At 39.5% G+C, this 14,694-nt stretch overlaps 1 protein-coding gene across 5 annotated transcripts in view; it reads left to right on the top strand.

The window, feature by feature from the left end:
- The first annotated feature begins 5,497 nt into the window (after window positions 1–5,497).
- INTS2 (integrator complex subunit 2) overlaps window positions 5,498–14,694 on the top strand; it is a 45,413-nt gene continuing 36,216 nt past the window's right edge. For 2 of the 5 annotated variants that reach the window (XM_006770227.2, XM_015568128.1), the window contains exons 1-8: window positions 5,498–5,618; window positions 6,855–7,161; window positions 7,813–7,951; window positions 9,424–9,526; window positions 10,350–10,463; window positions 11,971–12,101; window positions 12,804–12,977; window positions 13,943–14,169. In XM_006770227.2, coding sequence (XP_006770290.1) covers window positions 5,600–5,618; window positions 6,855–7,161; window positions 7,813–7,951; window positions 9,424–9,526; window positions 10,350–10,463; window positions 11,971–12,101; window positions 12,804–12,977; window positions 13,943–14,169 — 1,214 coding nt within the window. In that variant the 5' untranslated portion in view covers window positions 5,498–5,599. Of the gene's footprint in view, window positions 5,619–6,847; window positions 7,162–7,812; window positions 7,952–9,423; window positions 9,527–10,349; window positions 10,464–11,970; window positions 12,102–12,803; window positions 12,978–13,942; window positions 14,170–14,694 lie in introns of all 5 variants that reach the window. The other 3 variants (XM_006770228.2, XM_015568126.1, XM_015568127.1) reach the window with 3 other exon arrangements.

Here is a 14,694-nt window from a genome sequence, read left to right as displayed (position 1 = left end):
TGTGTGCCTGTGCAAATTGGAGACGTTTTATCTTGGTAACTGTAGACAGCAAAGGTATTCAAACAGGCCTTCAGCTTCCATATCCCATACGATGCAGTGAACGGCTAATTTGCCTACGAACGTCAGGTGGTCATAATAATCTGGCCACTCAGTGTATACATTATGTTGTCACAACTTTTAATTTTTGTCTCACAGTTTATATTCTATATATTTTTTTTTTTACTATAGTTTAGTGTCTGACTAAAAATAACTATGCAAATCAAGCTTTTTTCTTGGGAGGGGGTGGTATTCACTTGTACAACTAGGTGTAATCTTTCTGTACTGTTTGTAGTTTTCAATATTGAATACCAAGCTCTGAAAAATCTTATTGAGTGGCTTACTACAGGAAGGAAATAAGTTTTTTCCTTTAAAAGCAAAACCAAATGCTTGTTTGTACTATGCATAAGGTATTGATACTTGTTAAGAATTCAACCTGCTTAGAGATAGACATGTTGCCTGCATTAAGCAAATAAAGTTTTTAAAAATATATATTATTTTCATGTTAGCAGAAGGAAAGAAACATTAAACGGCTGCCTCCTGCACACCCCACATGGGGATCGAGCCTGCAACCCGGGCATGTACCCTGACTGGAAATGGAATACTGACCTCCTGCTTCGATGCTCAACCACTGAGCCACACTGGCTGGGCACAAATACATTATGACCCATTCTGCTACATCTTGGCAAAACCCAAGACTTAAAGCTCAAAATGCTAGTTAATCCCTTTCCTGTAATATTTAAAAAACAAACAAACACATTTTTATTGATTTCAGAGAGGAAGGGAGAGGGAGAGAGAGAGAAACATCAATGATGAAAGACAATCATTGATTGGCAGCCTCCTGCATGCTCCACAATGGGGATCGAGCCCACAGCCCAGGTATGTGCCCTGACCGGGAATGAAACCATAACCTCCTGGTTCATGGGTCGATCCTCAACCACTGAGTCACACTGGCCGGGCTCCTGTAATCTTTTCTTATCAAATTTCCTGTCAGATTTCTCCATGTGATTTAAGAACTACAGATTGAGAGGTAAAACTCTGAAATATGGCGAACATTTTAAAATGTTCTAGAAGGAATTAGTATATTGGAAATTCTCTTGACCTCTTAATACCAGTAGCATATTATGTCCATAGATCAATGTATTTGTTAATTTGTTGAGGTGACTTGAAATAGTATCAGATTATTACTCAAAGTATACATACATTTACCACACTTCTAGAATCAAAATTACAATTTGTCCTGACAATTTTTTAAACATGTTTTATTGATTTTTTACAGAGAGGAAGGGAGAGGGATAGAGAGCTAGAAACATCAATGAGAGAGAAACATCGATCAGCTGCCTCCTGCACATGCCCCACTGGGAATGTGCCCGCAACCAAGGTACATGCCCTTGACCAGAATCAAACTTGGGACCCTTCAGTCCGCAGGCCGACGCTCCATTCACTGAGCCAAACCGTCTAGGGCTGTTCTGACAATTTTGATCTGTTTAATGGTTTTATCAAAATATGCACGAGACAGAATTGTTACAATCAGAATTGTTAAAAATATTTGGAGTGTATTGTAGTTTTTTAAGAATATAGAAGCAGAACATCCACTTTAGAAGTGCAGTTTGAACTTTACTCAAACCATTTAGGATAAATAACTTTTGAAGTATTACAGTTTCTAGAGAAACATTGACATTTAGTAGGAAGCATCTCTTCAGCATGTTAAGTAAAATGTCCAGGCTTTGCTTACTAACAAGGTATAAAGGGTATATTCCTCTATTAAAAGCTGGATCAGATAAGTCAGTCCCCCACATCCCTGAGTTATTTGAAGGTTTCCATATAAGCAAAAACAAAAAAGGAAGAGAATCCAAGATGAGTTTGGTATTACGCTTAAATCATTAATTCAACGAACCAATATTAAGTGACATACTATACTAAGGGCAAAGAAATAAAATATAGCTCTTGCCCTCAAAGTAAGTACTTACTTTCTGGTGGGAGAGACAGTCATGTATGCACTAACAATTACAGTGTGAATGTGAAGTACTATGATGGAAGGAAAGTAAAGGGTGGCTTGGGAGCATTGAAGGAGGATGCTCAAATCTAATGAAAAGACAGGTAGTTTGCCAGGGAAAGATTTCTTAGCAAGGGAACACTTCAACTTAAAAGATACATAGGAGCCACAGCTGTTTTGGCTCAATGGATAGAGCGCCAGCCTGTGGACTGAAGGATCCTGGGGTTGATTCTGGTCAAGGGCACATGCCCAGGTTGCAGGCTCAATCCCCAGTAGGGGGCATGTAGGAGGCAGCCAATCAATGATTCTCATCATTGATGTTTCTATCTCTCTCCCTCTCTGAAATCAATATATTTTTTAAAAAGAACAGAGACATAAAAATAACAAAAGGCATTCCACACAGAAGGAACAGTGAATAACATGAAGGATTTGGGAAACAAGCAGCTGAAAATAACTAAAATGTAGGCACCATGGTGGAATATTGGCCATCGTCCAGGCCAGAGAGAAGTCAGACCATGAAAAATTCTGCCTTTTGAGTGCCACCTTAAAAAAATCAACACTATCTCCAAGCAGGGGACTGTTTTAGTAGTTGGGGTGATTTCTTTATTTTGCTTCTATTGATTTTATTGGGGTGACATTGGTTGATTAAAGTAGTTGGGTGATTTCTTAATAGTTGAAAATCATAACCAAAGAGGCTTGATTGGTGGAGGCTGTATCAGTCTGGAGGTCTCTAATGCTATACTATAGAACTTGGCTGGACACTATTCTCTTCAACATTTATCCATAAAATTAATGAAGATATGAACTGTTTGCCAAAGCAGATAGCCAGTGTAGAAGGAGACCAAAACATCTTGACAGGCTGAAACAATGGAAGAAATCTTTCAAGATAAAAGAGGCCCGTTGAGAAAACGAGCTAGATGTCTCCTGAGATCCTTTTACTTTTGAAATTCTGTGATTCTATTTCCAAAGAACATTGGTCCTCCTTTCAATACCTTCATCTTCTAATTTCCTGAAGTTCATTTACTCAGCAATAATCTACATAAAAGCACCCAGTATTCCTGAAACATAGTAGGTAACGTCTTTTTGTTTTTTCTTTTTCCCCCCAGTCTGATTAAAAAGTAGTTCAAGTAGAAAACAGTAAGTCAAAGCAAGCCATTCAGAGGTTTACTTCATCCAGGAAGGAGTCTTCTCTTTCAACCTAAAAGTATAGGAACCACACTATATGTTTCATCAAACCTAAGACACCAGCAATTGTAAGACATTATTTTATGTGTCACTAAAAATAAAATGCTGCTAGGTACAATTTAACACTATTGATTTTAAGACATCCCAATTTCAGAGAGATTAAAATGTGAAAAAAATAATCACAGAATTGATGAAATACATTTTTATGTGGACAGAAATGGTAATGAACCTCAGTGCTACATTGGTCTTAAAAAGGGATAATTATAATCACAAAAGGGTGAAGCAAATACATAAGAATCTCCACTGATAATCTAAGGTTTTGTGTTTTATAGGCAACTAAATGTTTGGGCTAATTTGTAGCATTATTTGCCATTCTAGAAGTTTCTGAATCTGCCTAATTGAAAATGTGGGCTGCAACACCTTTATAAATTGAGTGTAGTACAGTTAGGTAATCAATCTCAGAGAAAGCAGCTCTAAAACTCAAAAGTTTTAGAGTAAGTCTTTTTCACTAGGGTGTCTGTTTCTCTGTGATTGTCAAAATGATTTCATTGGCAAACATTACAATGCAGATTTGAAAGACTTGCTGACTAAGTGGCTATTTGGGGAAGAGGCTGGAGTCTAGGATGACTTACAGGTTTCTGGTTTGAGCAACTCTGGGTGGTGGTGATACTGAGATTAGAATTGGAAGAGAAGAAAAAAAAGAAAACAAGTGTCAGCACTTGTCACCATCACACTCTCGCTATCTTGTTCAGGCTAGACATGATTTGCTGTTCTCTGTTGATCAAGATGGATCTGCATGTTGTTTCTCCATTAATGATTTCAGGATCATAAACAATTAGATTTAAAGAGATCTTAAAAACCAGTTTACATCCACCTGCTCTTCTATTGTTCCCCCAAATCAGTGTTTGAATTACTCTTCCTGTGAAATAACCATCCAGGGAGATTAAATTGCTTGACCTCTCTCAATTTCCACAATTTTCAAATGGAGAATATTATCTACCTCAGAGAATTAAATCTGATAATAGCTATAAAGTACTAGTGCCTAGCAAGTGTTCAATAAATAACTCCTTAATAAATATCAGCTTAAAAATAACAATATTATAGTTATGAAATCAATTTGTATGTAGTGACCAGCAATTTAAAGTAGAATGGAATACATTACATATAGTATGTGTATTATTTCATAAGATACCTGTTTCCATTTAAATGTGGGTACATATGCATATGTGTGTTTTGAGGAACAGTGTGGAATGTATTACTGTGGGACCGGTGGAAAAAAGTCTGAGAAACGCTGCAACACGTTAGTTCATTTCTTCCTTTGCTGATTTTTCATGTTGAAAGCAGACATTATTATTATTACTTGTGTTGTTATTAATACCCGAGGATTTTTTTCCCCATTGATTTTCAGAGAGAGTGGAGGGAGAGAGAGAAACATCCATGTGAGAGAGACACATTGACTGGTTGCCTCCCATACTCCTCCTGGGGTGGAAGCCTCAACCCAGTTCTGTGCCTTGGAACTGAATCCAACCCGGACCCTCTGGTGTGCGGGCAGACACTCTCACCATCGAGCAACCCGGCCAGAGCACAGCCCTTATTTTTAAAGAGATCATCTCTCTGTCAAAGCCTTGGTAACTATAAAGTACTGTCTCTGTCAAATATTTTTGTTTACAACTCCGGGCATAATGTTTTGTAAATAGAAGGTGCTAAATACAGGACGACGGAACCAGGCACTGGAGATAGTATGAAACACACAGAGGAGTGGTTCGCAATCTTTTCTAGGAGACCAGTGTTCTTTGAGTTGTTGAAAGTTTTGGACCCTCTTTCTAGAAGACATGCCAAGCAACTCGCAATTTCCGCAGGTTCCAGAGAATTCCCGAATCTCCATTCATCGCGCTCTAAGGATCCATAGACCCTAACGTAGGAACCCTGAAATGAGAGGTTTAACCGCTGACTGTGTGTGAGGTCGAGAGGGAAGGAAGGCTCGAGATTAGATTACTTTTTAAATTTTCCTACAAATCCTGGGATTCTAGAACTTTGGTGCAGGAGGGCATCGGCAGAGACGGAAGAAGAGGACAGTCTATTCCGGTCAGAGAACAGTGGGGACAATTTTAACACTTCTTTTACCCACGTTAAGCCAGGTGAAGCCGAAACTGCAGCTCGAAGGGGGTGAATGACACCGCGGGTAGAGTCAGGGAAATAGACTGACAGCGAGTTCTAAACCCTCCTGAGGGGAGAGTGGGCGGAGCCAGCAGCGGGGGAGGAAGGGGCGGAGCCGCGCACGCGCACCCGGGTGTCCGCGCCGACGTCTCTGGGTTTCCTCTCGCAGCCTCTCTTCCTTTCAGTCCAGTACGGTGGCCGACGGGAGCCAGACGCTGGGGATGAATGAAGGTGCCGGGTGCAGGTTGAAACAGTCTCCTCCGCTTTCTGCTCCCTTCGGCCTGGGTTCTGCCTTTGCGCGGAGGCCCCATCCAGCCCCCCCCCCCCCCCCCCCCCTCCCCGCGCCGCTGACCCGATTGGCCCCGGCGTCAGACTTCAGGGAGCCCGGGTCGGCTCAGGGCACCGCTGGGGTCGGGGAGTCCAGATGGTCGCCTAGGCCCGATTTCGGACCGCGCTCTCGATTTCTACTGCGTCCCGCCTCTGGGACGCGGATGTGGGTGGGATCCCGGGAGGTTGGAGAGCAGAACCGAAGGTCTGAAGTTTCCGCCTCTCGGACCTCAGCGCGTCCCCTGGTCCGGGTCGGCAGCCCGCCCGCTTTTCTCAGCCCGAGGGACTGGTTGGTTCTCGTTACACCGGGGGCGAGACCTATGAGCACACAGGGCGCCTCTGCTCCCTCAGCCCGCCCCTTGGTGCGAAGGCCAATTCCTCTAGCTTAAAAGCAAAGCAGCGTTTCTAACCACGACTGGTACCCATGATGGCATTGGCTTTCTGACCCCTGTTTTTTTTGTTTGTTTGTTTGTTTAATGCCTCTGATTACTCCTGAGGACAGAGAAGTGCCCGAGTGGGACTCATCTGTCGCCCATAGCTAATTGCACCTCCCTCCTCCACAGCTGGTTTTCACCCAGGGCACACGGGATGGTGCTAAGGCCTCCAGAGATTTGGATCTGACATTGCCTTTGGCTCCTGAGGCCATTGACCAACGCCGACTCCTGCAGCGTGGAAAGAGAAGCCTGACATTCTTTAACCTGTTGGCTAGGGTTAGAGAGGGACAGAAAGGGAGCGTTCTTCACCGTGCCGTCGGCTTATTTATATTTTACGTGTGGCCCTCAGAGGACCGGTGTCATGGAGAAAGCTTTGGGCTGAGATATAGAAGATGAGGATTCAGGCTTGGCTTTTGCCTCTAACTAGTAATAATACTATGGGCTTGTTACTTAATCTCTCTGCTTCGTATTCCTTCTTTGCAAACTAAGAGTATTTGAACAGAAAATCCCTACGGCTAGAAGAGACATTAATAGACTATTTTCTTTCTCATTTTCCAGATGGCCGTAGAAATGTAGGGAGCCTTTAATTGTTCCAGGAACTGATTGCCAACACAGCGGCCTATTAAGATAAACCACATTTTCCAGGGTACTTAAAAAGAGGGTGTTCACACGTGTGGGAGTTACATCCCTACTTTTTTTTTTTTTTTTTTAGTCATTAGGACCAATAGTGACAATGACGGAGTGTACAAGCCTTCAGTTTGTCAGCCCCTTTGCTTTTGAGGCAATGCAGAAGGTGGATGTTGTTCGTTTGGCATCGTTAAGTGACCCAGAATTAAGACTTCTCCTGCCCTGCTTGGTGCGGATGGCACTTTGTGCTCCTGCTGACCAGAGCCAAAGCTGGGCCCAGGATAAAAAACTCATTCTTCGCCTTCTCTCGGGAGTGGAAGCTGTCAACTCCATTGTTGCCTTGTTGTCTGTGGACTTCCATGCCTTGGAACAGGATGCCAGCAAAGAACAGCAGCTTCGGTAACGTTATGTTATCCAATATGCAGATTGGGATTTACTTGGGCTTGCCAAAAAGAAGGAATCAAATATCTTTTGGAGCTTTGTGGGCTTTTTATTGGATGCACGCCAAAAAGAGAAGATTGAGAGTCTAAACTTTGGAGAGTATTTTACTTAGTTTTCTTTCTACTTACAGTTAAAACTCTTTTGAATTTCCGTATTATAAAATGTTGTGTAGAGACGTTTCGATACATACACTATTGTATTCCGTCTAAACTGATTAGGCCAGTTACTGGGTAGAGTAAGTTCCCCTAGAGTAGAAGGATTTATTGGAATCATCTGAGAAGTTTTTTAAATTTACGTGGAGCCTCCAATGTGAGTCTCTGGGCGGAGGTTTTGTTCGTCCCTGACCATTGTGAATCCAACAATGCCCCACTGTTGTTAATGAAAGTGGGTATTAACTATCATTTGTGATGGAGCCTTTACATTGGTTGTAAATTCCTGAAATAGATAGGCAAACTAAGTAGTAATTCAGAAGTAATTTTCATACATTCATGAAATGTATGAATAGAGTTCATACATTCTTTTGTAGATTATTTCAATAAAAGATAACCTTTTTGTTATTCTATGCCACTGTTCTCATAATTGTTGATTTACACATTTGTACTTTATTAGGCATAAACTTGGAGGAGGTGCTGGAGAGAGCATCCTGGTATCACAGCTGCAGCATGGACTAACATTAGAGTTTGAACACAGTGATTCACCTCGTCGATTGCGTCTTGTGCTTAGTGAGCTGTTGGCAATTATGAACAAGGTACATTTATTTGAATTACAGCTCAAAATATGCATGAAGCAGAGACAAGAAGGCAGGCAGGATGCATCCTCTTCTACACATATTTCTATTGGTTATATAAGTGTGTTCCTTTCAAAGGAACATGCTATTAAATGCCTGCCTTAAAGGCTTTCTTTCTCTTATTACTGTTTTCTCTTATGTATGTCTCTTCTGTGTTCTCCAGCATAGGAATTTTTTTTTATATGGAATTAATACAATGGCTTCTTGACAATTAGATAAGATTACCAAATTTGATTATACCATATAGGGTACAGTTTCCTCCATAAAATGTTGTGATGTATAACTGAAAAATGTACACAGTTCTTTCAGACACTGAGTATTAATAACCTCTATATAACAGTGAGTAGGGAATATCAAAGCTGAATTGGATGTAGGTCATTGACTAGCCTTACTCACTAGATGACTGAATTGCTTCTGTACAGTAAAGGCTATTCAACTTCTCATGTCAGCAAAATGATAGATTATTTTAGGTTATGCACCTGTGGGTAATTATGGCTAATTGAAACTCTGACTTTTAAATTTGTGAATGTCAGGGGTCTATCATACAAAGAACTAAATTAGATCTTCATAGTAAGATGGCTTAAATGGGATTAGGCCCAAAGTTTTAGGGGAAAAGTTATTTACTGTTTGATTTCAAGGTCAGTTAATTTATAATCAAGTTTTATAAATTGTGGAGAAACCCAACCCCCCCCCCGCCCCCCGAAATTCTGTTTCTAAATAAAATACTTGGTAAGGGAAGAGGGGCTCATCAATTTTAGATAGTTTTTAAGATATGTTATAAATCTTTTAAAAATTTCTTTCTATTATAATTATTTTATTTTACTCTTTTCTATTATATGAAAAGTCTTTAATTTCAACCAATATTTCTCCTACATATTTTTCTCAATAACCTCACTTGATGTCTCTAATAAAATAAGTGACCTTTCTGTTGTGGAATGTTTCTGGCATATAGGAAATGTGGTGATAAAACTACTCTAGGAAGGTTTTTAAAAAGTTAGTAGGTACTTTTGTTGACTTACATTTTTATTCTTTGTTTTTCTCACAGTTCATTCAGCATTGAACGTGAATTTATATTTGTTATGCTACTTTAAGTTTACAGGTTTTTTTTTTTCTTTTTTCAGCTACAACTTATGTAGGTAGCATTTCTAGTTCATTTCTTTGGATTGTCTTATCTTTAATTCCAGATGTCTCCAAGTATTTATATAGACATAAATTATAGAAACCCATACTGTCATGTCTGAATAATAATTAATGTGACTGTTAATTGCTTACATTGGTTCAAATTTATGGAATATTGCATATTCTGATGCTGTGTATTAATGATATATTAAGAGACGTGGTGTGCAAGCTGAACAAATAATTACAAAATTAGTAAGGAATTTAATTAATTACCTAAAATTAATAGAGTTCACATATATATATATTTAATTTAGGTATCTGATTGCAGTGGAGAATTTTTTATCAAGTCATCTGAGCTATTTGAGAGTCCAGTCTATTTGGAGGAAGCTGCAGATGTACTTTGTATTTTACAAGCAGGTACTGTAATGAATGCTAAGATACATTTCAGTTATAGTTTTTTGTTAAATGATACTGTATCACTTCTTAACTTGGAATGTACCTTAAAAAATTAAGTAAAAAATGACTAATAGTATGCCCTGGCTGGTGTGGCTCAGTTGATTGGAGCTCACACCAAAAGGTCACAGATTCGAAACCAGTTGTTTCTCTCTCTCCTTCTCTTTTCCCCCTCTTCCTTTCCCTCTCCCTTTTGCTTTCTCTAAAATCAATAAAATACATCATTGGGTGAGAACTTAAAAAAAAAAAGCCCTGATCAGTGGGTTCAGTGGTTAGAGTGTCAGTCTGCACACTAAAGGTTTCGGGTTCGATTCCCCGTCAAGGGCACATTCCTGGGTTGCAGGTTCAATCCTTGGCCTGGATCAGGGTGCATGTGGGAGGCAACCAATTGATGTGTATCACTTACATCAATGTTTCTTTCTCTCTCTGTCTCCCTCCCTCTTTCCCCTCCCCCCTTCCACCTGCCCCACACTGAGGACCAAGCCCACAAATGCAGGCATGTACCCTGATGGGGAATTGAACTGTGACCTCCTGGTCCATAGGTCAATGCCCAACCATTTAGCTACACTATCTGGGTGGAACTGAGCTATTTTTAATTTAATTTAATTTAGATTTAAATAACCACAGATGGTTGGTGGCTGTCCTACTAGACACTTAAACTCTAGACTGTAAAAATAAATTGCCTTAATTGCTTTTAAATGACATCAGTGAAATGTCAAAAGATGTTTAATGTAAATGCAGTGAAATGTCACTCTTCAGTAGTAACGCTGCCTTTGTTTTCTCATAGAGCTCCCTTCCCTGCTTCCTATAGTTGATGTAGCTGAAGCCTTGCTACATGTTAGAAATGGTGCCTGGTTCTTGTGTCTGTTGGTGGCCAATGTTCCTGATAGTTTCAATGAAGGTAAATATAATTTTGAAATGGGATATTGAAGAGATTTACTTGGGCATGTAAGGACCTCTGTTTGAGCTAAGAAGAAACATTTATGGGGTTTTGATATTTTTTGTCTTTTGAAAGTTTATTAGTGTGCACTAATTTTAGAAAAATTGTGTTTAGAGGTTTCAAAATTGCGTTGAGATTAACATTTTAAGTACAGTGAGTATGTAGCAAATTTTTTTTTTTTTTTTTTTTTTTTTTTTGCTATTAGGCACCGGTGCTATATTATGACAATAAAAAATACCAAAGGACTAGAAGATATAATCCCAGTGTTCAGGGAGCAAGGAGGAGAGGAGACATATATCTGTGAAATAGCCAGGGAGCAGCCAATGCATGGTATCTGTAATCAGAAATACCAGCAATTAGGCCGTTGTTTTTTTAGCCTTATTGCTATCAGTTTGCAGAAAAGTATAGGGTAGAAATTAAGAAAAATCAATTTAAATTTTTCATGTCTATTTCAAACTACTAGTGATTGAAGATTATTATTTGGGTCTAAGTGATATGAAAGTAAAAACATTATTGAGTAAGGTAATTTGGGAATTGGGAGCCATGGAGGAAAAAAGCACTGAATCTGGGGGTTATAATTTCTGGCTTTGTCAATTATTCTTTATGTGATTGCCATCAAGATACTTCACATCTACAAAATGGAGATACTGATATTTCTCTTACATTTCTAAGAGATTATCACATGATATGTAAAAGCCCTTTGGAACCACTGTCCTTACTAATTTTCTGTCTACTTGTTCCAGTAGTTACTGAGGGAAGGATGTTGATATCTCCAGACATAATTGTGGATTTCCTTTCAGTTTGTTGAGCCAGCAACTTGGGCGTGTGCCCTGACTGGGAATCGAACTGTGACCTTCTGGTTCATAGGTTGTCGCTCAACCACTGAGCTACACGGGCTGGGCTTGCCTTCATTTTTTGAAAGATATTTTCATTGGGTATAAAATTTTAGGTTGACATTTTCTTTTAGCTCTTTCAAGATGTCATTCTGTTCTCTGTGGTGATTTTTATTTCTGTTCTGTATATAATGTTTCTTTTTGCCTCTGGCTATTTTTATTTACGTATTTATGTATTTATTTATTCTGGCTATTTTCTTTGTTATCACTGATTTTCAGAAATTTGATTATGATGTATCTGGATATGATTTCTTTGTGTTTATCCTGCTTGGAGTTTATGGAGTTTCTCTGTGTTTTTAATTTTCATCAAATTTGGACAAATATATTTTTGTCTTCTATTCCCTTTCTCTTTTTGGCTCCTTGATATTGTCCCACACGTCACTGTGCATATTTTAAGTCTTTTTTTAAATTCTGTGCTTTATTTTTACCAGTTTCTTTTACTATGCTTTCAAGTTTCCTAACCCTTTTCTTCTGTAGTGTCTAATCTGCATAAATGATTGCTTCTCAAGGCTGAAAATTTTTTTCTAACTTTTTACTTACAAAGCTTAAAGTAATAGAGGCTATTCAATGTTCAGTTTGTAGAGGCCTGATCAAAAATGGAGAACGACAGGATGAAGAAAGTCTTGGAGGAAGGCGCAGAACAGATGCCTTATGCTTTTTATGTAAAATGAATCCTTCTCAGGCCCTCAAGGTCCGAGGCATGGTGGTAAGAGGTCTTATTTTTATGAGACAAAAGATATTATATTAGGACCAGGAACTCTTCTCAAGATGGTTTTGGAATCTTTTTTTTTTAAAATATGTTTTATTGATTTTTTACAGAGAGGAAGGGAGAGAGATAGAGAGTTAGAAACATCGATGAGAGAGAAACATCGATCAGCTGCCTCCTGCAAATCTACTGGGGATGTGCCTGCAACCCAGTTACATGCCCTTGATCGGAATCGAACCCGGGACCTTTCAGTCTGCAGGCCAACGCTCTATCCACTGAGCCAAACCGGTTTTGGCGGTTTTGGAATCTTGTAGAAAATTATAATTATATCCTGGATGTATTACCTTCCTCTCTGGGTTTTTATGTTTTGTGATACTTCTTCCTCTAAACTTTAGAGCAGCGGTTCTCAACCTGTGGGTCGCAACCCCTTTGCGGGGGGTCAAACGACCCTTTCACAGGGGTCGCCTAAGACCATTGGAAAACACACATATAATTACATATTGTTTTTGTGATTAATCACTCTGCTTTAATTATGTTCAATTTGTAACAATGAAATTGGGGGTCACCACAACATGACAAACTGTATTAAAGGGTTGCGGCATGAAGAAGGTTGAGAACCACTGCTTTAGAGGCTTTATTCTCAACCATCCTGGCTCTTTTCCTTATGATACTGAGTTCAGTTTGTTTTCTGTGCTGTGTTAGGTGGAAGAATGTCACTTGCCAGGCCTTGGAGTAGCTTTGACATTGGATCATACTAAAAATGAAGTTAGTGAAGATGGAGTGACTGACTTGGTTTGTTTTGTTAGTGGTTTGCTTCTTGGAACAAATGCGAAAGTCCGGACTTGGTTTGGAACTTTTATCCGAAATGGACAACAGGTGAGGGATAAATATTTATATAGGTCAAGGATCAGGATATTTTGGCAATTAGTAAAAGAGGAAGAAACACTTTGAGAATGATGTCATTAGACCAATGGTTCTCCAATTTCTTCGCTGCAGGACCCTCCTAACATTAAAAAAATCATTGAGGAAACCAAAGAGCTTTTGTTTATGTGCTTTTATCTATCGCTATTTATCAGATTAGAAATGAAAACAAATATTTGAAATATTTATTTAAAAATAATAATCTATTCAGTCTGAACATAACATCTTTTAATGAAAAATAGCCATATTTTCCAAAAAAAAAAAAAAATTAATGAGAGTGGTGGTGGTTTTACATTTTTGCAAATCTCTTTAACGTCTGGTTTCATAGAAACTGTTGGAGAACTGCACTATAATAGTAAAAATAATAGTAAAAAAGGCGAATAATGTCTTAGTATTATTAACCAGTTAACTGCCATGATGTTTTGAATTTAATTAAAAAAGGTCTGCCGCTTGTGCCTATAGACGCTGACGGCGTACAAATGGTTAAGGACACATTTTTTACTGGTTTCCCTGAAAGCATTTGGGAATCTGCAGAGTCCTAAGCATACTTCACTAATAGCAGAGCTGTTGTTTAAACCCAAGGTCTGTGTCTCCAAAATAGGAGCACTTCTATAGCACATGTGACTCCATTAGTCGATATATATTTGAAAATACCATTTTAGATGATGTTTTACAATTCAAATTGTACTTAATTTAGTGTATTCTGTACAACCAATCCAAATTAGGATGAGTGGAGTATTCTTGAAATGAACCGGTGAATTTTGAGTGTGCTCGATTGGTTAAAATGAGATTCTGTAGTTACAACAGCCTCCTTAAAGGGGTCAATTTCAAGTGTTTCCCTGGGGAGCTCTGTTTGAACTTCCTTCTGACTTACTGAGTGTCCCATGCTTGCTTCTTCTTGTGGCTCATATTTCTTACAGAGGAAGAGAGAGACCAGCAGTTCTGTCCTGTGGCAGATGCGACGGCAGCTGCTTCTGGAGCTGACCGGCATCCTTCCCACAGTGAGAAGCACCCGCGTCGCGGACGAGGCGGACGCGGAGACCGAGCCCCACGTGTCTGTGTACTCGGGGCTGAAAGAAGAGCATGTTGTGAAAGCCAGCGCACTCTTACGTCTGTACTGTGCTTTGATGGGGATCGCTGGACTCAAGTATTCCATAATTCGATATTTTACCTTTTGTCATTTTACTTTCTTGTTCCTAATCCCAAGAAAGTGAGTCAAAGGCCTTTTATTCTGAGGATTTGGGTTTGCTGTTGGGCTTAGTTAGTGGGCTGGCCTATATAAAGAATGAAGTCCTAAAGCAAAACATCCTTAGCTGGGATGTATCTATCTTTTTTGGTCTGATGTAAATATAATTATGTAAATATGGGACAAGCCAAAGCAGTTTAAGAAACCTTGCCGAGACCGGTTTGGCTCAGTGGATAGAGCGTCGGCTTGCGGACTGAAGGGTCCCGGGTTCGATTCCGGTCAGGGGCATGTGCATGGGTTGCGGGCACATCCCCAGTGGGGAGTGTGCAGGAGGCAGCTGGTCGGTGTTTCTCTCTCATTGATGTTTCTAACTCTCTGTCTCTCTCCCTTCCTCTCTGTAAAAAACTCAATAAAATATATTAAAAAAAAAAAAAAAAAAAAGAAACCTGTGACTTCACCACAGCTTGACATGAGTATAACGAGTGA

This window comes from Myotis davidii, unplaced genomic scaffold (assembly GCF_000327345.1).
Source record: "Myotis davidii unplaced genomic scaffold, ASM32734v1 scaffold684, whole genome shotgun sequence".
NCBI lineage: Eukaryota > Metazoa > Chordata > Mammalia > Chiroptera > Vespertilionidae > Myotis > Myotis davidii.
The sequence above is the reverse complement of the archived record's forward strand: the minus strand, read 5'-3'. Positions and strand labels throughout refer to the sequence as shown.